Source organism: Sphaerodactylus townsendi, linkage group LG08, assembly GCF_021028975.2.
Source record: "Sphaerodactylus townsendi isolate TG3544 linkage group LG08, MPM_Stown_v2.3, whole genome shotgun sequence".
Classification (NCBI taxonomy): Eukaryota; Metazoa; Chordata; class Lepidosauria; order Squamata; family Sphaerodactylidae; genus Sphaerodactylus; species Sphaerodactylus townsendi.
The window spans coordinates 103,133,147-103,157,216 of record NC_059432.1 but is presented as its reverse complement, the minus strand read 5'-3'; the positions used below and the strand labels follow the sequence as shown (position 1 = coordinate 103,157,216).

General features: G+C 43.9%; 2 protein-coding genes across 6 annotated transcripts in view; one reads left to right on the top strand and one right to left on the bottom strand.

The window, feature by feature from the left end:
• NCEH1 (neutral cholesterol ester hydrolase 1) overlaps positions 1 to 7,796 on the bottom strand; it is a 29,428-nt gene extending 21,632 nt beyond the window's left edge. The window contains exon 1 of the mRNA XM_048504830.1: positions 7,443 to 7,796. Within this exon, the coding sequence (XP_048360787.1) occupies positions 7,443 to 7,580 (138 nt within the window). The 5' untranslated portion in view covers positions 7,581 to 7,796. The remainder of the gene's footprint in view (positions 1 to 7,442) is intronic.
• An 8,417-nt stretch (positions 7,797 to 16,213) lies between these two features.
• ECT2 (epithelial cell transforming 2) overlaps positions 16,214 to 24,070 on the top strand; it is a 47,082-nt gene continuing 39,225 nt past the window's right edge. The window contains exons 1-6 of one of the 5 annotated variants that reach the window (XM_048506243.1): positions 16,214 to 16,409; positions 16,932 to 17,007; positions 19,632 to 19,790; positions 21,780 to 21,859; positions 22,446 to 22,538; positions 23,352 to 23,534. In XM_048506243.1, the coding sequence (XP_048362200.1) occupies positions 19,661 to 19,790; positions 21,780 to 21,859; positions 22,446 to 22,538; positions 23,352 to 23,534 (486 nt within the window). In that variant the 5' untranslated portion in view covers positions 16,214 to 16,409; positions 16,932 to 17,007; positions 19,632 to 19,660. Of the gene's footprint in view, positions 16,410 to 16,628; positions 16,761 to 16,931; positions 17,008 to 19,631; positions 19,791 to 21,008; positions 21,275 to 21,779; positions 21,860 to 22,445; positions 22,539 to 23,351; positions 23,535 to 24,070 lie in introns of those variants that run through there. The other 4 variants (XM_048506242.1, XM_048506244.1, XM_048506245.1 and 1 more) reach the window with 4 other exon arrangements.

Here is a 24,070-nt window from a genome sequence, read left to right as displayed (position 1 = left end):
AAGAAATCTGCCTCTCCCAGTCAAAGAGAGACGGGGTTTACTGGCACACATGCCTTTTGGCACATCATCATGGCCACCCAACATTTTTGGATGCCTGCCCTTGACTTGCAAAGTCTTAATACATATTTGTTGCAGGTGAAAAAGCTCAAAAGAACACCAAAAAGGCGTTGTCAAGAAAGGCTTCCAACAGATTAGCCCTCCTGAAAAATACAACACCCTCGGGGTTTTAACCAAACTCACAGCAGTTGATATTCACCACACTTCTTCCAATTGTGCCTGGAATAAAGAATGTCTCTAGAAAAACAGGATGGTTTTTGCAAGATCTGCTAGTTGCAAGACAGCTGCTGTGGTTCACCAGCTGACAGAGCCTGTGTTGACTCAGAAAGATGTCACCATTATGTTGAATAGGTGACCCATTGACAGGAAGAGCTTCAAGGGCAGCAGGTGGGGAAACTTCAGTGGGCCAAATCCACTGTGAAGTGTAGGTCCTCAAAATCCCATAACTAAGATTTTCCTTGGAATGGAGACTCAGTGGAGTTTGCGACATTCTCTCCTCTTCCAGCTTATCCTCACAAAACCCTGGGAGGTCAGCTGGATGGAGAGAGAATGTCTGGCTCAAGGTCACCCAGAAAGCTTTCATGGGAGAGGGAGGATTTCAATATGAGACTCTCACATCAAAGACAGGCACTTTAACCACAAGGCCTTACTGGCTCCACAATGGGTCCTGCATATGCAAAGTTCACGCAACAGCTAGAAATACATGAATACAAAAAGCTTGCTATGTACTTGAAGAGCTGTATACAGGATCCGGCTTGGGGGACACCGGGCTCAAATCCCCAACTCCAATGATTGTGTGTTCCTGCATTGCAGGGGGTAGGACTTGATGGCCCTTGGGGTCTCTTCCAACTTCACGATTCTGTGATTCAGTCATGAAGTAGAGCAAATGAATTTCAGCCAGTCACACACTCTTTGCCTAACCTATCTTATATTTTGCCATCAAGTCACATCTGCCAACCCCAGTGGGGTTTTCAAAGCAAGAGACGTTCAGACATGGTTTGCTGTCGCTGCCTGCCCTCCTCGCATCACAACCTATTATTCCTCCCTCTGGGAAGTCTCCCTTCCAAACACTTGTCAGGCTAACTGCCAAGTTAGCTTCTGAGATCTGAAAAGATCAACTATGCAGGTCAGGGCTACCTTATAGGGCGGTTAATAGAATAATATAGAGGGAGGGAGAATCATGTTTAATGAAAAGTGACTGCTGGAAGGGTAGAATAAAAATGTGACACGTTTGCAAGGAATTTGAGATACAACTGTTGGAATTTCCAGCCTTGCATTGCATGCAGCAGCAGCAAGTGCAGCAGGGAATTCTGGGAAGCTGCACGAACATTCCAAAGGTGACAGTTAAAATCTGTTGGTAGTGTTCTGTTCCCACACATACACTCTGAGACTGCCTGACTGACAAACTAAGAGGAAAGATGTGCTCTGTGCCCTCTGGTATACCAAGTTGTAAAACCAAATGATATAGAAATGTGCTCTGACTAGGATCTTTAAAAGATGTAACACAACCAAACTGGTAAACAAACCACGAGCTGTGCATGTGACTATTATGTGATACTGTGTATATAATGTAAATATCTCTCTCAGTTTAAGTAAAGTTCTGCTTATATGTTTAATGAACTTCTGAGGTAAAACGGCTGGTCTTTTGACAGATAACTATTCTAATTTGATGTGCCGCACAACCCACATTTCCACCCGCAACTTTGCTTGACAGGATTATATTCACCAAATATACCTGTTGCCCTTCAGTAACAACATGTAGGATTTATAACAGTGGTGGTGAACCTTTGGCACTCCAGATGTTATGGACTACAATTCCCATCAGCCCCTGCCAATTGGCCATGGTGGCAGGGGCTGATGGGAATTGTAGTCCATAACATCTGGAGTGCCAAAGGTTCGCCACCATGGATTTATAATATTCTCTACAGCAACAAAATGGTTTTTCTACTTTTATTAAATTGTTTCGACAAATCCACAAATTAATATTTTGAAAGTTCTGATATGACAGACTAAGGTACGTGAAAGAAAATGTCTTGGCTTGGGGAATAAACATGAAGAGCATTTTGTGCAATTTTGTAAGTTTAGAATATTTAGGCAGAACTGGTGGCTTCTGTCTGTAACTAACCCCCTAAGGATGAATATATCGAGGGGAAAAACATAGCAAGCTGCAAATATCTCAAGCTGTGAACATCACATCGCAAGCTGTGAAACACAGAAAGTTGTGAACACCGCTGGGGTTAGGAGCACAACATTTCCCGTGATCTGGAAATCCTTGTACAAAATGTTGGCCCTCCCTTAGTACTAGAGAACAAGTCAGAAATTTTTCTTTTCTTTTTCCTTAAAAAAAAAGTAACTGTGTATATTTATAGTATTGGAATATAAAACATGTTGATGTTGCACATTACTTTATTAGAAGATAAACATGTTGATGTTACACATATATTTTATGCCTTTCTGAGTTTCTAACCTTTTTCTGTGTCATCTGTTGGCCTTCATGTTTAATCTGCGGCTTCCACCAAACTCCCCCAAAATCCCCATTTAATCTCTTCTGCCAATATATCAAAATCGTGATGAGGAAAGTTGCGATGTGGAAGGAGTAACAGCACACAGAGAAACAGGTGGAAATTCAACAGCCTCATTTAAAAGGACTGCAACTTCAGTGTCACATACAAATGTTAAAATGGGGCAATTCTATACATGCAAGTTACACTTGCAAACTGCATTTTTAACACTTTTAACAATGGCAAATGTTTCTTTCTCCCACCCTGGGTATTTCACAGGTATATATACTCCACTTACTTCATTGTCACCAGATCCTCTGAAGATGCCAGCCACAAATGCAGGTGAAACCGCAGGAGAAAATACTACTGGAACATGTTTCACTGTGTTTCACATGTTTCACACAACCCGGAAAACCCACAAAATCCTAGTGATTCCAGCTGTGAAAGCTTTCAACAATACATTGAACATAAACCCACCTAGTACTGTGCGTGGCAGAGGAGTTGGGAATTTAGCTTCAGAGCAGTATCAATTATTAGCCAGATTTGCAACACAGAATGGGGAGCTACTTGGTAAGTTGCTGCCCAAACTCCTAAATTATAGTCACAAAAGCATAAAAGAACTTTCACCCAAAAGACACAGCAGCACCTGTTTCAAATAAAAAGCAAAATGCCCAGAAATTTTCAATGGAAACAAAACCACAGACTTGGATCCAGTGCAGTATTCCTGCAGGCATATTTACTGCGCTGGAGCCAAGCCAATGTCTACCATCCCAAAATACAATGCTGACAACTCTACCTGCCTAGGATGGGTTGATCTATGCACTCGCTTCACACAAGTAATTTTCTGTACTTGAAAATCTGCAAGTACAAACTAATTGCAAGTACAAACAAACTAAAATCTGCAAGCACAAACTAATTTGCAAGTACAAACCAACTGCAAGTACAAACTAAAATCTGCAAGAACAAACTAATTTGCAAGAACAAACTAATTGCAAGCACAAACAAACTAAAATCTGCAAGCACAAACTAATTTGCAAGTACAAACTAAAGCTCTTTGCCTTGGCTCCTTCCCCACCCCCACCCCACCAGGCTACACAGCAAGGAGAGTGCTGCTGCTTTTCCTTTAACCAAATCTTGCCTTGCAAAGCAGAAGTATATAGTAAATCTATATACCAGCATTTGTATGTCACAAGGAACAGGAGTTGGTTGACTAACCAGAATCCTTTACACAAGTGGGACAGAAAGGAAAGAAAGAGGAAATTAAGGTATACATTTAGCAACAAGTCAGGTGTGTGCATAGTTAGCCTCTGAGCTCCCAGTCACTTGCTGGATGCTGCAGAAGTCCCTAGAAGTCTTGGGGAAAACACTGAGAGATCTGTTCTAGGCTTAAAACACTTTTATTTCATAGGATTTCTCTTTGGGATGTTTAGCTGATAGTTTCATTCCTGGTGTTCTTCACAGTTTCTAGGACACAGTGAAACTTGCTAATCTACTAGAGACTAGGCAAAAGTAGCTCAGGGTAGTTTTCATTAATCAGAAGTACGATACCATACATGATCAAGCCCTTCGGGGGTGAGGCGGCTTATAAATCCCATAATAAATAAATAAATAAATGAAAAAAAGGTTGGTGACTCCTGGATGAAAGCATTTGTTTAGTGCAACTCCAGCCACCAAGATAATCTGATAGCCAAAATACGCTGGCTTATTCGCATACTCATTTCCAGCCTGTCTACCCACTCCCTTGTCAAACAGTGAACGCCCCGAGTCATAATTCACTGGACCCAAGAACAAAATGTTCCAAAATTTGGCCTCAGCAATTTATCCTTGAACCAAAAAAGAAAGAAAGAAAAGATAAAGGCTGATCCCTTTTAATACAGACAAACCAGCTCATTGTTTCAGAGTTCATCTGTCAGAGCCCTTCAGGAATTGGCCGGTATAGCAAATCCAATAATAATAATAATAATGATGAAGAAGAAGAAGAAGAAGGAGGAGGAGGAGGAGGAGGAGGAAGGAAGAGAAGGAGAAGAAGAAGGAGAAGTAGTAGTAGTAGTTCTGAGATTAGAGTTAAGCTGGAGGAGAAAAGCAGACTGTGGCCCCTTCCGCACATGCAAAATAATGCATTTTCAAACCACTTTCACAACTGTTTGCAAGTGGATTTTGCTATTTCGCACAGCTTCAAAGAGCACTGAAAGCAGTTTGAAAGTGCATTATTTTGCATGTGCGGAATGAGCCTCTCTGTTTCAGACTCGCTTATACTGGGAAGATTCATCAGCAGGTATTCCAGGGATGACATCTTGGGTGGAAAATGCATAACTACATAGCCAAGACACTGCTGGGCACCCTGATCCCATCTTCTTGCTAGTCTGAATCCACCGAGAGTCTTAAGTTAGCAGAAACTCCAAGCATCACCCAATAGAGAACATTTACTGTTGCATATCTCGATCCTGGGATAAATGACCAGAGCAGTAAGACAAGGCAAGAAGTCAATTCAGCTTATGAATCAGTCTTCTACAGTCAGACGATCAGCTTATTGTGGTCAGTCTTATCTACTCAGACTGGCAGTGGCTCTACAGAAAGCCAGCGTGGTGTGGTGGGTAAGAGCGGTGGTCTCCAATCTGGACAACTGGGTTTCATTCCCCACTCCTCCTCTTTTCTGGTGGACTGGATTTGATTCCTCACTCCTCCACATGAAGCCTGCTGGGTGACCTTGGGCTAGTCATAGTTCTTAGGAACTCTCTCAGCCCCACCTACATCACAGGATGTTTGTTGTGCAGAGAGGAAGGGAAGGAGTTTGTAAGCTGCCCACTGCTTCCAGTCAAACAAGTTCTTTTTGCAAAAACAGCACCCTGAATCACCTATCTATTATCAAGGGTGCACGCAGTTAAAAACACAAGCTCTGGAAACTGGGCTACACCTTAAAAGTCAGCAAAGACGGCCACAACTCCAAACGCTATAAATAACAGGTCAGAGGGGTTTTGCCTGATTTAGCCTTCCTTGTCCTACAAAAGTTATCTGTAAAAACTACCCAACAAACGCTTCAAGTACAGTGGAACCTTAGTTTTCATTGCCTTTGGTTTTCATCGGTTTCAGTTTTCATCTATTTTTTCAGTGAAAAATTTGTCCCGGTTTTCATCGATATGCAGTGAGGTGCAGGGGTTTGTGGAGAAAAACCACCCAGACAAAGCTGTTGCAGGCCGTGTCTTCAACTTGTTTAATGACAATGTCTTGCCCAATTTCAGAAAAATCTTAAAGAGGCGTCAGAAACAGACCTCTTTGGACAGCTTTCTGGTGCAACATTGGTCCACTGGCTCTGAAGCTGTTACTGTTTTCAGCATTAAACACTATGTTTATTCGCCAAAAAATGTGTTTTTGGTATGTTTTTTGGAGTGCCTAGAACGGATCAATTGGATTTACATTGATTCCTATGGAAAAGTTTGCCTCGGTTTTCATCGGTTTCGGTTTTTATCGATTCTTTTCAGACGGATTACATAAGAACATAAGAACTAACCTGCTGGATCAGACCAGAGTCCATCTAGTCCAGCACTCTGCTACTCGCAGTGGCCCACCAGGTGCCTTTGGGAGCTCACGTGCAGGAGGTGAAAGCAATGGCCTTCTGCTGCTGCTGCTCCTGAGCACCTGGTCTGCTAAAGCATTTGCAATCTCAGATCAAGGAGGATCAAGATTGGTAGCCATAGATCGACCTCTCCTCCATAAATCTGTCCAAGCCCTGTTTAAAGCTATCCAGGTTAGTGGCCATCACCACTTCCTGTGGCAGCATATTCCAAACACCAACCACGCGTTGCATGAAGAAGTGTTTCCTTTTATTAGTCCTAATTCTTCCCCCCAGCATTTTCAATGAATGCCCCCTGGTTCTAGTATTGTGAGAAAGAGAGAGAAATTTCTCTGTCGACATTTTCTACCCCATGCATAATTTTATAGACTTCAATCATATCTCCCCTCAGACGTCTCCTCTCCAAACTAGAGTCCCAAACGCTGCAGCCTCTCCTCATAAGGAAGGTGCTCCAATCCTTCAATCATCAAGAATTACCAAGGAAAACCGGGGTTCCACTGTATAATTATCTGAAAATGCAAAACCTGCTCTCCTGTGCATCCAGGCGTTCTCTTGTTGGAAAAAAAAATCATGAGTTTCCCACCATTATCAGTGGCTCACGCATAATCCGAGCTCTACAACTGCCTGTGGTTCAGAATGTGTTTAACATCATCACAAGGGTGGGCCAGGAGCAGCAAGAAGAGCGCACCGGCGCTGCCTGCAAGCGCGGCGTAGAGAGAGGTGCAGGACAGCCGCGCCTGACGGCTTGCATTCCAGCGGGTCCCTTTTGCAAAGAGAGCGAGGCGTGCCCTGGCTCCGAGAAGGCGCCCAGTTGCGCCGGGGTGTGTGTGGGGTGGGGTGGGGTGGGGTGGGGGCTGGATCCCCCCCCCCCCGTGCATGCAATCGCCAGCCACTGCCGCAGCGCAGCACCCGCCCACCTGGAATGGACGGATTTATTTATTTCTCCACATTTCTCTCCCGCCCCTTCCCCTTTGGGCTCGGGGCAGCTCGCAGCCATTCCTACAACAGCCTCGCGGGCAATCGCTGCAAAACTCACTCCAAAGCGCTCGTGCCCATTTAAAACCGATGCACTGCAACGCAACCCAGAGAGGGCAGAGCTCGGAATGATCTTAACAGGCGGGAGGACGGGAGGAGACATCTCCACCTGATGGAGGGGGGGGGGGGCAGGGGGATGGTGGGGGTTGCTACCCAGAGGCGAGTCGCACAAACCTGCCTTCCCCTCCCAGTTAGAGGGAAGGTGGAAAAGGAAAGGGAACGGCGTCCCCAGGCAGGCAGGCAGGCAGGCAAGCAGCCACCCCCCGCCGTTTCCTTACCGTTTGCTGAGCCACCCGGAAAGATGCATCCAGCAGCAGGAGCCGCCAAGGCTCAGACACGGTGCTGGGCAAGGGCAGGTAGACATAGTAGGCGGTGAACGCGCACAGCCCGGCCAGCAGCACCACCGCGGACTTCATGATGATGATGATGATGCCGCCGCCGCCGGTCCCCGCCTAGGATTGCGCAGCGCTGCTAGTCGGCGAGGCGCCCCTTTTTGCAGCCCAGGTGGCCCGCAGCAGCGCCCATTCAAGGGTTTCATAACCTCCGCAAGCCAATGAGCGGGGAGGGCGAGGAGGAAGTCCAGGCGCTTCCGTCCCCTGCAGCCTCCTCCCGGTGTCCTTGCCGGGGTTCGCGGCCGGGTCGCGGGTTGGGCAGCGCGCAGAGACACCTAGCGGGCCAGCAGGCGCAGGGCACCCAAAACATGACTGCCAGAATCAATTATGGGATGCATTCCCCAATTAGGGGCTCCTGCTTGCTAACTTGGCGGGCACCACTGCCAGCTTGCGTGCCTGGCGGAGGGTTGAGTGCCCTTCAGTTGCTTCGAGCTCATGGCGACCCTATGAATGAATGACCTCTCCAAAGAGGAAGACCCCATGAGATGAATGAACTCAATGAAGGAAGGCCAGTGTGCAAGACCTGAGCAAGGCCGTCTCATGCTATGTCTTCCTCTTTTCCTGCTGCCATCAACTTTTCCTAATCTTATTGTCCTTTCCAGTAATTATTGTCTTCTTATAATGGGACCAGAGGCGTACCTAGGGAAAACAGAGCCCGGTGCAAAATCTGAGTTTTGCGGGGGCCCCCGTGAGCAGCTGCTGTGATGCTGGAAGCCACCCCCAAACAGCATCACTTTCAATGGTCTTTAAACTAAGGAGCCCAGATTCTCCTTTTAAATCCACCTTAAAGGGAGAATCTGGGGTCCCCAGTTAAAACAACATTGAAAGTGATGCTGTTTTGGGGTGGATTATCCCCCACCCTGAAACAGCATCACTTTCAATGTTTAAACTGAGGACATTTAAATCCATGCCAAAAGGGGTGGATTTAAAAGGAGAATCTGGGGGAATTTGAGGGGTGCCTGCTGTCAGGGGTGCAATTGTTAACCTAGCAGCACTGAACTTTCAGGGTATCTTTAGGAGACCCTCCTGATGATACTACCCAGGTTTGGTGAAGTTTGGTTCAGGGGGTCCCATGTTATGGACCCTCAATAGTGTAGCCCCCATCTCCTATTAGCTCCCATTGAAAACAAGGGGGGATGGGACACCCACTTTGGGAGTCCATAACTTTGTTCCCCCTGAACAAACCTCACCAAACCTGGGTGATATCATCAGGAGAGTCTCCCGAAAAATTCCTGAAATTCTAGTGCTGCTAACCTAAAAACTGCGTCCCCTGCAGGCCAAAAACGGAAAAAAACACTAAAAATACAAAACCCCCACAAACGGATCTACATTTCTTGCACCCCCCCCCACAAGGGGGTGCCCAGGGATATTTGACTCCCCATGTCTCCATTGCAGGTACGCCACTGAATGGGACCAAAGTAGAATATCTTTATTCTTAATATATTTATTAAGACACAGGGTGAAACAGACTTCTCTGTGATACACCTCTGAAGGTGCCAGCCACAGATGCAGGCGAAACGTTAGGAACAAGATCTACCAGACCACGGCCACACAGCCCGGAAAACCCACCAGAACCAGTTGAATCCGGCCGTGAAAGCCTTTGGCAATGCATAGAATATCTTTAGTTCAGTCATTTTAGGCTCTAGGGAGAGTTCAGACTTGAACTGACCTAGATCCCACTTACTGGCCTTTTTGCCAGCTCATGGTATTTCAATCGTACTTCCTCTTTTCCTACCATCTACTTTTCCTAGCCGTACTGTCCTTTCCAGTGGCTCTTGTCTTCTCATAATGTGACCAACAGCCTCAATTTAGTCAAGTTAGCTTCCAGAAACATTTCAGGGTTGGTTTGATCTAGAACACGTCTGACTTTTAGGCAATCTGCAGTATCTGTAAAACCCTCCAACACATTTTGCAGGAATCAACTTTCTTCCTGTCAGCTTTCTTAATCATCCAACATTCACACTCATGCATAAGGATAGGAAATACTATGGCATGAATTAATGTGATGGTGCCTATGGCAAACCACCTCTGAACATCAGCTGCTGTTAAATTGTTTACAGCAAAATCCATTCCACAATTAACATATGGAGCCCAACTAGGCAACATATCCAACTTACACCTCTGGAAAAAGTTACAACAACATTCCTTAGATCTCTATTCAATACACCAAAATGCACGTCCAACACTGTATTGAGACATGAAGCAGGAATAGCTAAAGTGGAAACTATAGTCTGGAAGAGAGCCATCAAATATTGGATTAAAGTCCACCTACACCCCCAGGGCCTATTACCAGCATTTCTGTCAACATCACCATACCCAATCTGGTCGGAGAAGATTATCCTGAAGCTTAAACAGATTGGGCTAGACCCTATGCTGATGCTTGAATGGGACTTGCCCTTAGCTCTTAAGATGGTATATCAACGATTGGACGACATTGACTACCAAAATGATAATGCCTCATTTCCTGCTCTATATAGACCATTGAAATCTGGTAGTGGTACAGTAATGGCCCCCTACATTCAACATATTACCATAGCCAAATACCGATGGGCCTTTTCTAGAGCACGGTTTGACGCATTTCCATCATCTATGCTTATAGGCAGATTTGGGAAAACCCCTTGGCATTTGAGGAAATGTGTTTGTAACTCTGGGGACGTTGATTCTATGATACATATCTTGTTACACTGCATGCTGCATAAGGCAGAAAGAGAGCTCTTTATTTTACCTCTGCTTGTGCAACACAGCTTGATAATTGCAAAGGATCCTGACCAAGAGATCAGGAAAATGCTGTTGGAAGACAAGGATGCAACCATCTCCCAGCAGGTAGCAAAGTTCTGTGCATTGGCGTATAAAAAACGCAAGGGCCTACATAATCAGGGATGAGCTGAAAGCCAAACATTCATGTAAATGGTTAGCTGTAATAATTGTTGTAATTTGCTGTTGTGAATGTGTGCTGTCGTTTTGTTTTGTCTTTGCTGGCCTTTGGCCGTATTAAACTATCTATCTACCTCTGAACATCTCGTGACTTGAAAACCCCACTGTGTCACCATAACTGAGCTGTGACTTCATGGCACTTGACACACAAAGTACACAGTGAACCAAATACACACTGGTGAGTCCATTAACATGTTAAAGAGTTACAGCATGTATTCCAGGACAAACTCCCCTGTGCATGGATGCATTTGAAGCAGCTACATTTGTATTTAGAGGACAGTCCACCGAAAAGGCGTGGGGATGGGGAGGAAATGAAAGGAGAGGTCACTGTGAAACCAGAACGATTCAAAATGCAATCAGTACTGTCCCAGCGGGTGAAAACCACTCCCAACTGTGAATAGAAAAGAGGGTAAGATTGACATAAAATCAATTAAAGAAAGCATAGTGTGTAGTACCCAACTCTGAGTTTGGAAATTCCTGGAGATTTATGGGTGAAACAGAGGAAGCAGTGTAAAGAGAGAAGGGTGCCCGGCAGAGTAGAATGCCACAGAGTCCCACTTCAAAAGGTACCATTTCCACCAGAGGGAAATCTCTGTGGGCTGGAGATTAATTAAATCTAGAAATCTCCCGGTCAACCTGGAGGCTGGAAACCATACACGTGTTAGGTCTTGCAACCTTAAGCCAATAAACGGACTCTGAAGTATTGATCAGTAGTGTTTATTTAATAGGCATCAATGCACCACACTTGGCAAAGCCAGTTCTGTACCAGACAGGTACAGCTTATCTCCAAGTTACCTGTGAGCTAACAGGTAGAAAGTGCCACTTTTGGTTAGTTTCTCAGTCTGCCTGGTGTGTTCAAAGTAGAGGTAAGATTCAAACCAGGAATGTTCTTATTCAGTCTCAGCCACAGAAATCTCACATGAGTCACAGGACGTCTCCAGGCAGGAAGAAATCAAAGGGATTAAAATGCCAGGCAACTATTATGCAGATGCCTTCACTAATTGACTATGCAACTTTGTTGTTACTTGCATATGCTAAAATGGGTGGATTCCACTCAACACATGCAAATTTGTGATAAATGAGTGGTGTAAAAATAATTATGTTCATATTCTATAATTATTGTCACGGCACTGATATTTGTTACACGTTAGGATTATCCTGTGGCCCACGGCATCTATAGCAGACAGAACTTGAACAGCCCGTTCCTAGTAAGAAGTGAGAATGTCCCACAAAACAAATATTCCTTGGGAGGTACTGCTGCTGAATAAATATGAACTTTTTATGATGTAGTATTTACTCCCTGTAAATGCAGTTCATGCCACAATCAAGACATAGCCCAACTGTACGTACGTTTACTCATGAGGAACAAAAACCCGAGCAAATCAGTCTGGGCAATATATTCAGGCTGCAAGTAAGGTTCATGTGAGTGAACACTCCTTCATACAGGAGCAAAGCTACCAAGATATTAGGGCAAGGTTTGAGACCAGAAGAACCGGAAAGAGCAACAAAATGTTGAGGGTATGAGTTATGAGCAGCCAGAGGGCCCTTTGTCAGTATCCGGTGAAGCATCAAGTGAAGGGACCTTTGAGTCTCCAGAGTGTATGCCTTGGAAACTGGAAATCTTGTTGGACTTTAATATTCTGCTTGATTCAAATCTCACTTTTCTACTGCAGAAAGTGCCAGATTTAAATGAAGATAGGCCCCTGGTTATTCCACTTGTGAAGCCCCTCCCAATCCCCCACTCTCACAACTGGAGGAAGATGGGAGGGTGTTTTAAACAAAACTGAGTAAAGTTGAGGATCACTTTTTTGCCCGCTTTGAAACAGGTCTATCAGAAGGAGATGACATACAGCCACTAGGTGATTGTAGCTCACACCTCACTGTGGAGGAACACGAGGTGAGGCAAGTTTTGAGGGCTGTGAATCCAAGGAAGGCTGCTGGACCGGATGGTATTCCCGGTTGGGTGTTAAAGGAATGCGCTAACCAACTGGCTGGTGTTTTTACTGGGATCTTTGATCGATCTTTATCCCAGTCCACCATTCCATCTTGTTTGAAGGCTTCCATCATTGTTCCACTACCAAAGAGATTTCCTGCTGACAATCTTCAGGATTATAGACCAGTGGCACTCACCCCCATCATCATGAAGTGTTTTGAAACACTGGTCCATAGGTATATTAGTTCTTGCCTTCCAGATACATTTGATAAACATCAGTTCGCATATTGGACTAATAGATCTACGGAGGACGCCATTGCCATTAGTCTCCACACTGCTTTGATGCATCTGGAACAACAGGGGAATTATGTGCGAATGCTCTTTGCGGACTTTAGTTCCGCATTTAATACAATCTTGCTACAAAGACTGGTGACAAAACTTGTGGATCTTGGACTCTCACATTCAATCTGTTTGTGGATTAGGGACTTCTTGTCTGGACGTTCCCAGAGGGTTAGACTGGGAAATCGGGTTTCCTCAGTTCTTACTCTAAATATGGGAACGCCACAGGGCTGTGTGTTGAGTCCTTTATTGTTCACCCTTTATACATATGATTGTACTCCTGTCTACCATAGTAACACGATTATCAAATTTGCTGATGACACAACGGTGGTGGGGCTCATCTCTGGAGGGGATGAGTCTGCCTATCGGAGTGAGGTGGACCGTCTGCTCTCATGATGCAGGGAAAATAACCTGGTTCTTAATACTAACAAGACAAAGGAGCTTATAGTGGACTATAGAAGGAATAGCTCAGAAATTCAGCCCTTGACTATAAATGGAGATCAAGTAGAGCAGGTGCTAGTTTTAAATTTCTGGGCGTCATGATTAAAGAGGACCTGACCTGGGGCGTACAGACTGCCACGGTGGTTAAGAAGGCCCAGCAAAGACTGTACTATCTGAGACTTTTAAGGAAACAACAACTGGATGGAAAACTCTTGGTGTCCTTTTACCGCTGTGCTATAGAGAGTGTCTTAACCTACTGCATCTGTGTATGGCTCTCCAGTTGCACAGTGGCAGATAGGAAGGCGCCTCCAAAGGGTGATCACTACTGCACAGAGGATTATCAGCTGCCCTCTCCCCTCCTTGGAAGAACTCTATAATTCCCAAAGCCTAAAGAAAGCCCAAAATATTCTGAGAGACCCGTCTCATCCAGCACACTCTCTTTTTGAACTGTTACCATCCAGCAGACGATACAGGTCTATCAAAACTAGGACAAAGAGGCTTAGAGACAGCTTCTACTCTAGAGCTGTGGCTATGCTAAACTCTGCGGCTTCATGTTGATGTGTTTGGGACTGTGTAGGGATGGGTGGAGGAAGGGGAAAGTGAGGATGGGGTATGAGTCTGAAATTGTGTGCATCGAGGAATGCTGCTGTAAATTTCGTTGTGTGTGCACAATGACAATAAAATGCTTATGCTTATGCTGATGCTAGGTGTTTAAAATTCTGCAATTCACAGCTATTCCACAATTATTCTGCAATTCACAGTTATCAGCTTAAGACAGTATTATTCTGAAATGAAGGGCAAGGAAAATTACTGAAGAGGTGTTCAAAGACCACAGTGCATGATGACAGCATATGTAAAAAAAGGCCTATGACAGTGTCAAAAATATTATAAACCTTGGCTGGAAACCCCCTAGATTTTGAGGCCCTGCCAAGCCTATAGGTATAAATCCAGCACTGATAGCAGACCAACATGGCCACTCAACTGAAACTAGATATTAGGAAGAAGGACATTCCCCAGGCTTTGTCTATCTCAGTTTTACTCCTAACTTTCTCATAGGTGTTCATAACACCATAAATATTTCCCTTCCTCCATTGTGTCTCCATAACAACCTTGTGAGGTAAATTAGGCTACGAGAAAGCGATTGTTCCAAAGTAACCTAATGTGGTTCACTGTGACTGAGTGGGAATTTGAACTTTTCATTCCTATTCTTAACAATAACACTACACTGATTTTCAGGGTGAGTTTTGTACATGTGGGTGTGTGTGCAAACACTACCAGCAGACAGAATAGTGCTGCCCAGACACAAGTTCACCCACCATCTCTGGTATTTCTGAAGAGCTTAGATCACACTAAGTTTGGGACTTGGTCTCAAGTAAATATGTGTACAATAGCAGCTATGCAACCTTTTAAAAATAGTTTTTAAAAAGGAAAAATGAATTTAAAAAGATATACAAAAAAACCAAAAATATAACAACAGTGGTGATGGATCTACACACAAGTTTCTATTAATCATTTCCAAATATCTATAAATAAGTCCATAAGCAAATGCTGTCTATATGATACGTCTCAAATATTGAGAGCTCTCCAAGGTCCTCAATTCATTAATTTACTGGAGGTTGGGGTTTTTTTCTTTCCAATGTTGTAATATGAGTCTTTTAGCTTTAGTAAGGGCATGGAGGGTCCATTTTTGTTGACCATTTCTTAGCCTCCAAGAAACAGGCAAACAGTTTAATCATTTAGGATGCAGTTGTGACAATATTTATTTTAGGGGATAAGTCCCATCAAATAGACCTTTAGTAGGCTTCTAAGTAGACTTGTTCAGGATAGCTCTCTCGATCATCAAGCACTGTTAAATCATTTGTATTTAAACACTGGTTCTTTGAGCAAGATGCTCACTTACAAGATGCTTTTATCTAAAACCTTGTATTTTTGAATTGACCTCTGTTTTATGGGTTATTTTAATCAGATGGGATTTTTGTAAAAACCAATGCAACCTGATTAGCAGCATATGTTAAATTCTTGAGGCACTGTAAATATTAGCACCTTTTACTGTGGCAATTCCAGATGTATAGCAGCCACTTTAGGCTGTACTGGAAAAATAATGTTTTATTTTATTTTATTTATCATATGATAATGCAGGATTCCAATGCTTTCCTCAAGAGTAACAAAATTTATACCAGCTCCCTGGAACATCTTTACTGTGTCATTAGCTATCCTTTAGTCAGATATATATATAAATCTAATCAAATGCACACAACATTGCAGCGGATAGGAGTAATTACTTCCAATGCACACCAAATAAAAGGGAAAGTGTTTATTTGCAAAAAAATTCTCCTTAAACTTCGTCGAACACATTAAGTTTCCCTCCGAAAAAACATGATTGGGTGGAACTATACCGTTGTAAGATTTCACTAGAACGGGGTAGGGAACCTGCGGCTCGAGAGCCACATGTGGCTCTTCTGCCCTTGCACTGCAGCTCCACGAGCCGAGCTGCTGGCCCCATCCTTGCCCACCCGGCAGGCAGCAGGGTGGGTGCACCAACAGCCCGCGGCCGGCTGGGCCACGCCACAGGCTTCCCCTCTCACCTGCCTTGTTGGAGCGGGGCGGGCGCTTTCCCGGCAGCCAGTGAGGCCGAGCCACTGGCCCCATCCTTGCCGCATCCATGCGCTTCTCAGAATGGGCGGAGTAAAAGGTTAAAAAACCCCCGATATATACAGTGTTATCTTTCTTTTAAATGTCAAAAATTATTTGCGGCTCCAAGTGTTTTCTTTTCCCATGGAAAACGGGTCCAAATGGCTCTTTGAGTGTTAAAGGTTCCCTACCCCTGCACTAGAACAAGCCTATCTCATCAAGCGTAAGGGCACAATCTTCACAATTATTTGAAACCTGTCAGTCACGGATTCCCTCTTCCCAAAGGATCCTGGGAAATGTCGTTTTTGTTTGAGGGTCTTTATAAGCCGCCACCCCTTCACAGAACTACAATTCCCAGAATTCCTTGTGCCGGGAGCTACAATAGCGAACGGCGGGGGATATAGAAATTGTTTTATATTTGTCGTATGCCGCGTAGACTGATTTAGATCTCACCCCCTTTTTCTGCATAGAGGAGAGAAGAAGGAGCAATCGTGAAGGGATCAGAGCCGGTATAGGACAACATTCGGGAACTTTTCTCATCACCGCCTACAAAACCGTTAGCCGCAGCCGCGCAGGTGAGCTCACGTTTTTGAATCGGGGAGGGGATAGAACGAAATTGCCTGTGTGGGGAAGACGACCAATAGGAATCCGTTTTACAAGCGAGCGGCGCCCAACCGGAGATAGCATAACAAACTGCAAGACAAGGTAGTCTCTGGGAGAGGTGGGAGGCGCACCTTATCTTGATGCCGGTCTCCGGGATCTGCCCACCAATAGGATGCCGGCATTGTGAGCCGAATTTTCGCCCTCTATCCCCGTGATTGGAAGCAGCCAATCGGCGGCGGACTGGGAGGAGACGCTCGCTTTTTGAATTGGGGTGCGGGAGGGCAATGGCGGCTCGCTTGTGAGCGGGTTTGTGGTGGTGGAAGGTGAGGGACACGGGTGGGATGGCGAAAGATGGGCGCGAAGGGTGGAAAAGTCGGTTGTGAGGGTGGGCAGGTAAATGGGGCGGCGGAAGTGACGTCATGTAGCTTTCGAATTGGGCGGACAGGTGTCCTGGGCTGATGCTTGATTTTTAAATTGTCCTATTCTATCCCTAGGAAAACTCCCTGGTTCCCGTCCATTGATCTGAAAGACATCTCCTCTTCCTGATTCCTGGCGCTGGGCATTCCTGTGGTGAGGGGAATTCCGTCTATATTGGGCTGCCCAATTCGAGGGAGGATCTGGTGTTCTCCTTGAATTGTAACTCATCTGTAGCCTGCAGACCAGCCCCCTTGAAGAAAATGGCAGCTTTGGAGGGCACCTCTCAGCATCGTTTATTCGGTTCCGAGGTTATGTGCTGGCATCGCACTTAAGCTCTAGGGGAAGTTGTAGGGTAGTTAAGCAAGGCAGAAACTGCTCATAGCTTTGGATTTAATTTGGCTTTTTGAAAAATCCTTATAGTGGTGACTCACTAACTGCTCCTTTTAATGTGACTATGAGTTTCTTAGGGAAAAGCAAGATTCGATTTGCCCCGAGTGCATGCTGTAGTTAATTGCTGATGATGAGTGCATTAGTATAAAGCATGTGTGTGTTAAGTTTGCAGCCTTGCATGTTGGACTGCATTCTTGAGACAGCTCAAGTGCATGCTTGATAATATGAGGTGCTCAGTGGCTCCAATGATTGCATTGCTGCATTAGATCAGAAATCCAGTTGATATAGTCTTTGACTATCTAGTTGGATGGTGGCAAGAAATAAGCAGAACTCTGTAGTTATAACCGCCTCCAGATTAACCCTGGTATGTAGAATCAGCAGTGTCTTACAGTTTGGGATGGGTCCAAAGTGAGTTGTTGGGAATCCTTTGAGAAAATTGGGATATAAACATTTCAGTAAATACATGAAGCTCTGTGGCAGTGCCAAGTATAGAAGTGAAAAACATTCACTGGTTATCTTACATGACTGTATGGATCTGTGAAAGGGTAGGTAGTCATATTAGTATGTAGTAGCAAACTAAAACAAAATTCCAGGAGTGTCTTGCTGTGATTCTCAAAAGTTCATATTGAAATAAATGTTGTAATCTCTAAGGTGCCACGGGATTTTAACTTTAGTTTTCTATGAATCTGATCCATAGCACTGTTGCCAAATTCATCACCTTTTCTTCTCCCCCCGCAATAAATGAGAACAGAGAATGGTGGGAAGTAGAGATTTAGGTTTGGGTTTATTCATTGGCGGCCATCTGTATATGAATTATCTTGAAAAATTATGTAGGAATGGTTTTAGAATTATACTTTACTTTGTTGTATTTTAATTGATGTATTTGATATTGTATCTTGTTTTAACCTTTGACTGTATGCTGCTCAGAATCCGACTTTGACTGGGAATTGGGAGAGGTACAAATTTAATTAAATAAATGTCAAAGTATGAGGTAAAGGAACTGTGTCATCACTCTTATTACTTTCGGTGGGAACTGCATTTTTGTGTAGTCTTTGTACTTGGGAGAAATTCTCAGATTCTAGCCTTTTGTCAGTGAAACTAGAATCCTATTGACACCTTATAGATTTACTGCAAATGAGAATGAACTGTTTAATATATTTAAGCTATGAGCTGAAACAGTTTGCAGGCACACAAGTTATGCTGATGTTTAAGAACTGACACTTTTTTTCAGTGTTGTGCCTAAAAATTTACGCGTCGCTCCAAGAAAATAGAACGTTATGGCATTGCTGGAAAATTCCTTACATTGTTATGTAAGGAAAAAATGTAGAAGGCAGGAGTTATGAAGTTAAATAGCTGTAGCACAGGGGCAGGACTGTAGAGAATCAGTTCTGTCTGGCAGAGTGGACATTTGCGTCTCCAAGATCCTAGCCTAAAACTCTAGCCACTGCACTGACTTCCATGTGGTGGCTACTTTTGAACAGTAGTAAGCAGCTGGGTCTGAGTTCGTCATGGAACTAGCGTGGCACCAAGATGCACAGTGGTTGCTTCTGGGTCTGGCCTCGTGAGTTCTCCCACAAAGGCTGAAGGGCCTGGAAATGGCCCTTCTCCCTTCCTGCTGCCCTTTACTGACAGTAATCAAGGCTTTGTACTGTCGAAGGCTTTCACGGCCAGAATCACTGGGGTGCTGTGTGGTTTCCGGGCTGTATGGGCGTGTTCTAGCAGCATTCTCTCCTGACGTTTCACCTGCATCTGTGGCTGGCATCTCCAGAGGATCTGATAGTAGGAATGGAAAGCAAGTGGAGTATATATACTGTGAGGTCAAAAGGTGAGGCCCTCTGAATAGAGTAGCCTGGTATGTGACTCCCAGGCTACAGACTTCTTTGTGACTCACATACCAGGCTACTCTATTCAGAGGGCCTCACCTTTTGACCTCACAGTATATATACTCCACTTGCTTTCCATTCCTACTATCAGATCCTCTGAAGATGCCAGCCACAGATGCAGGCGAAACGTCAGGAGAGAATGCTGCTAGAACATGGCCATACAGCCCGGAAACCACACAGCACCCCAATCAAGGCTTTACCTGGTTATAAAATGGTTGCCAGCCATAGCCACAGAGATCATTTATTTCTTAAAGCTATAGGTACTGCTTCTATTATTTTGCTCTTTTAAAAAGCCTTTCATCAGATTTCATATTTTCCTACAAACTTGTGACTTTTCTCAGGCTTGTAGAAAACATTTCATCTGTCCATGGCTCCAGTCTCTCGATTTAAGTATCCACAAATGGGGCTATGTTGCAAATTGGATGCGTTGATTTCTTCTGACTTGCGTTTTTGCTGCATTTTTGTAGTAACGTAACACACTTTTTTTTTCTTGGCGCTTTTAAGGAGTCACGGAAAGAAATGTCCCCTTGACCATGGTGGACAACAGCACACTAATGTCTGAGACGGGGAGGAGTCTCTTGGCGGATTCTTCTATCCTCGACTCCAAAATTACAGAGATTTCCAAGGAGAAAATATTCCCAGAGTCCACATCAGATGGTGATGGTAATAAGGAAGCAGCTTTCTCACTTTCCTTCAGCATAACACAGGGTTTCCATGGGAGATGTACACAGATTCCTGTGTTGCCGCTTATAGTGTGTCCAGCAATGCACCTCTTTTCATTATGCATTTGAGCTCTAGTTCACTGGGAGTCACTTCACGGAACTCTAACTGTGTTTAACTCCTTTAAGGGGATTATAGCATTATTGTAAGATTGCTTGATGTTGTAATGACACTTAATTAATTTGTACCAAGATTTAAGATACAAATACAGTGTTTGAAGTGCAGAACAGGCACAGTTATTGAACATGTCATCGTTTTGGTCCATGTAAAGATCTTAGGGGTTTACAAACTCAAAAGAACACAGGTATTAATCTGATTAGGAGCAGCTGGATAGCACTGTCCCAGTGAGACTGCTATGAAATATTCATCTTGATATGCCTGTATATTTGTAATCAGTTTTCCTCATTAGCCCTGCCAAAATTGCTAATACTTAAACAACTGAATGCCCCTGATCTGTTCTTGAGGGATAGGTCTTTGATGTACCTGTTCAACAGAAAAACTGAAGCCTGGATCACTATTTATATTTAAAACTCCTTAAAGTTATGCTAGCTAAATTCTTCTTTCCAACCATCCTAAAGTTGTATTCTTAGCGGGATCTGAGTTTCTTTTACAACTTGTGAGTTCTGCAATGTTTGTCTTAGCATAAAAGTAAAAAATGTGTCCAGTTTCTCCTCTGGTTACAAATTCCTATATGATATGAAGGAACCTTAGATGCAACAAACGCATGATTAGTAAAACTGTGTGAAAGAAGAAGTAATCCCACAAACAGCAGTGGCATAGTGGTTAAGAGTAAGTGCACTCTAATCTGGAGAACCAGGTTTGATTCCTTGCTCTGCTACTTGAGTTGTGGAGGCTTATCTGGGGAACTAGATTAGCTTGTGCACTCCTACACGTTCCAGCTGGGTGACCTTGGGCAGGTCACAGCTCTTTAGAATTCTCTCAACCCCAGCCACCTCACAGGGTGTTTGTTGTGGGTGGAGGCAGGGAACGGAAAGGAGTTTGTAATCCCCTTTGAGTCTCCTTACAGGAGAGAAAGGGGGGGGATATAAATCCAAATTCCTCTTCTTCTTTTGTGGCTTGACATGTGTGAATTAGCAAAAACATGATTTCTTCTGTTAAAAGTTAGTTCATGTGGAGTCTGAACATTTTCTTTGGTTACAGATTTGCTTGCTTCAGTTGCAAATCCTGTAGAATGAAAAAAGTATACCAAGGGACATAGATATAACCAAAAGAACAGGAGAGGAACTGGGAAGGGTCAGTTAAACCCACGACACCTTGGCAGAGAAGACAAGCATAGAAGGGGGTCTCTGAAAGGAGGAAGTTTCAGAACCGCTGACCCAGACAGCTGCTTATTTCTTCATTGATCTAAATTGGCAGAACAGATGTTTGCTTATGGAATGCACCCAGACATCCCTTGATTAAGTTTGGTAGGTACATCAGAAATAAGTCGGTGGATGGAGTAAGTATAGTGTTGTATAGAAAGGCTGCTTGAATGATTTCTGATCTCTCGCACTTCTTCACCTTTCTAAAACTATATAATATTGAGGATCTTGTTTTCCTTTGTTTTGGTGGAAAGGATAGTGCCTGGAAAGGATAGCAGAAACCTAGCTACCTTTTCTGCTACCGATCTATATATGTGTTTTTCTAGAAGCTTAGGAATTCACCCAGGATTTGCAAAACTCTGAACTGTAGCTATGGATTTCCTATTGTGTGGATTTAAAAAAAAAAATCCATGTAGAGGCAAACCCTCAGTTATTCATTACAAGTTCAAAAAGCACATTGTTATGATTTTGTATACAAGTTCTTATGCAAGGGTAACTGAGCATTAGAAACTTTCTTGAGGTGGGGAATTTAGGTTGTTAAGAAAATCGCTCTAGGCCTGCCGTTGTGCGCTTTGTTTGTATGCTGATGGTCATTTTTTTTCCCTAACAGAGGAAATGCCTCAGATTGAAACGAGAGTGGTTGTAGTTCAGGAAGCTGCAAAGCACACAGAACTGCTGGATGCTCTGGAGGTATGTCGGCTGTACTGTTTGTGGTTGTGAAATAGTCTCTCGTTTGAGCCTCTGGTCCATTTTAATCTCAAAAAACTTGCCACACAACAGGGATTGCACAAGGAAGTGCTAATACCAACAATGACTAAAGTGCATATATGCAATATTCACAAAATAACATAATCAAGAATGAAATCATTCCATGGGTCCATAAGGTTCTCCCGACCGTAATAATATAAATATTTCATTCACAGTCCAATGGAAAAAAGGCGGAATCTGGTGGAATCGCAGTCCACTCACCACACCGCCAAATGGCACCGGTTCAAGAAACAGCAACCTGCCGCCAAATTGTACAAGTTCAAAGGAGCAGCAAGGTTCAAAGAAGCTTCTCATGGAACGATTTCATTCTTGATTATGTTATTTTGTGAATATTGCATATATGCACTTTAGCCATATGATGTTGCTACCTATTATTACTATCACATTGATGCAATATTAACGAATTCAGAAATTTGAAAGCCAACCTTGTTCCTTGTCTCTTGGTTTAGTCTTGCCCTCATTCTTCCTTTCCATTTTAATCTCACACTGAAGTTCTCCTTTTCTGCAGACTATTAAGATAATGGAAGTTCCAGTTATAAAGATAAAGGAAACTAGTCCTGGTAAATCGGAAGAAAAGCTAATTAAAAGTGTTGTGCAGATGGTATGTTGGGCAGCTCTCCGTCCGTGGCTGCATGTGGCATGTACCACTACTTGGGATTGGAGAGGGGGGTGAACACAATAATGACTAACTTTTTCTTAAAGAATAAAATCAGAGCACAATGAGGAGGTTTGGGGCACATTGATGCTAGTTGAATGGAAAGTCATAACTCTCTCTGAAACTGTTCTGGCACTAGTTTTATTATGCACACGTGGGATTATTAAATTGATAGTTATGAACTGAAATTCAGAGTAGCTGTGTTTAAAATGTCTTATTTTCTTATGAGAAAGATTTATTTTTATTTATTTATTGTTCCACTTATATACCGCCCTCCCCCGGAGGGCTCAGGGCGGTTCACAACATTAACAGCAAACAAGTGGATAGATAAAATACCGTACAAAATTAAAAGTAAAATACAGCGCTCAAATTATCGCAATCATTTTAAACACAGATGGCGTCCGGCTACTAAACTCCTCTAAGAGGGGAACAGCGGGCCTTAGTTGTTGTTAACGGGCACGGATATCAGCAGCTGGCCTCCCCAAAAGCCCGGCGGAATAGCTCAGTCTTGCAGGCCCTGTGGAGAGCATTCCACCAGGCAGGGGCCAGGGCCGTAAAAGCCCTGGCCCTAGTGGAGGCCAGATGGTTGTGTTCTGTTGAACTAGCTTCACACGTTGCTTCGGCAAAATAAATACTTTAATTGCTTGTAAGGTGATGTAACCTGGACTTGAATACTTTACGTCACGTGGGCAGAAAATAACTATGGCCTTTGAATTTTTTTGCATGAAAATCAATGAAATTCTGTGCCAACAACGGCAGGAAATTAAAGTACCTTACATAAAGGCTGAGTCAGTGGAAGAGTACGGGGAATCTGAGTCGCCAGAGTTTGAGACCATCTTTGTGGTGGCCGACTTCCACGCTCCAGTTTTCAATGATTTGTACAAGGCAGACTGCAGAGTTCTGGGGCCTCCAATAGTAATGCGTTGCGCTCAAAAAGGCGAGGTAAGAATGCGACGCAAGAATGCGACGCGGCTGGCTTCTGTGCTACTGTTTTTTGCTAGGGTTGCCAGCTCCAGGTTGGGAAATACCTGGTGATTTTGGGGGTGAAGCATAAGCAGAGCAGGTCCTGGGGAGGGCAGGGACTTCAGCAGGCTATAATGTCATGGAGTCCAGGAGACCCGTTGCCTGGCGATCAGCTGTAATAACAGGAGATCGTCGGCCGTCATCCGGAAGCTGGCAGCCCTAATTTTTACATGTGTATTTGAATGCAACTAGTGGTTTCTCCTGTTCTTTTTAAAGAAGTAAGCATTTGAATGTCTGTCCTGCTTTAAGAACAACAGCCGCAGAAGGCCATTGCTTTCACATCCTGCACGTGAGCTCCCAAAGGCACCTGGTGGGCCACTGCGAGTAGCAGAGAGCTGGACTAGATGGACTCTGGTCTGATCCAGCTGGCTTGTTCTTATATTCTTAAGTGTTTTGCCATGTGTATAATTTCAGGGATTTCAATATAGTGTCTGCCATGCACAGAAGCTGCTCTT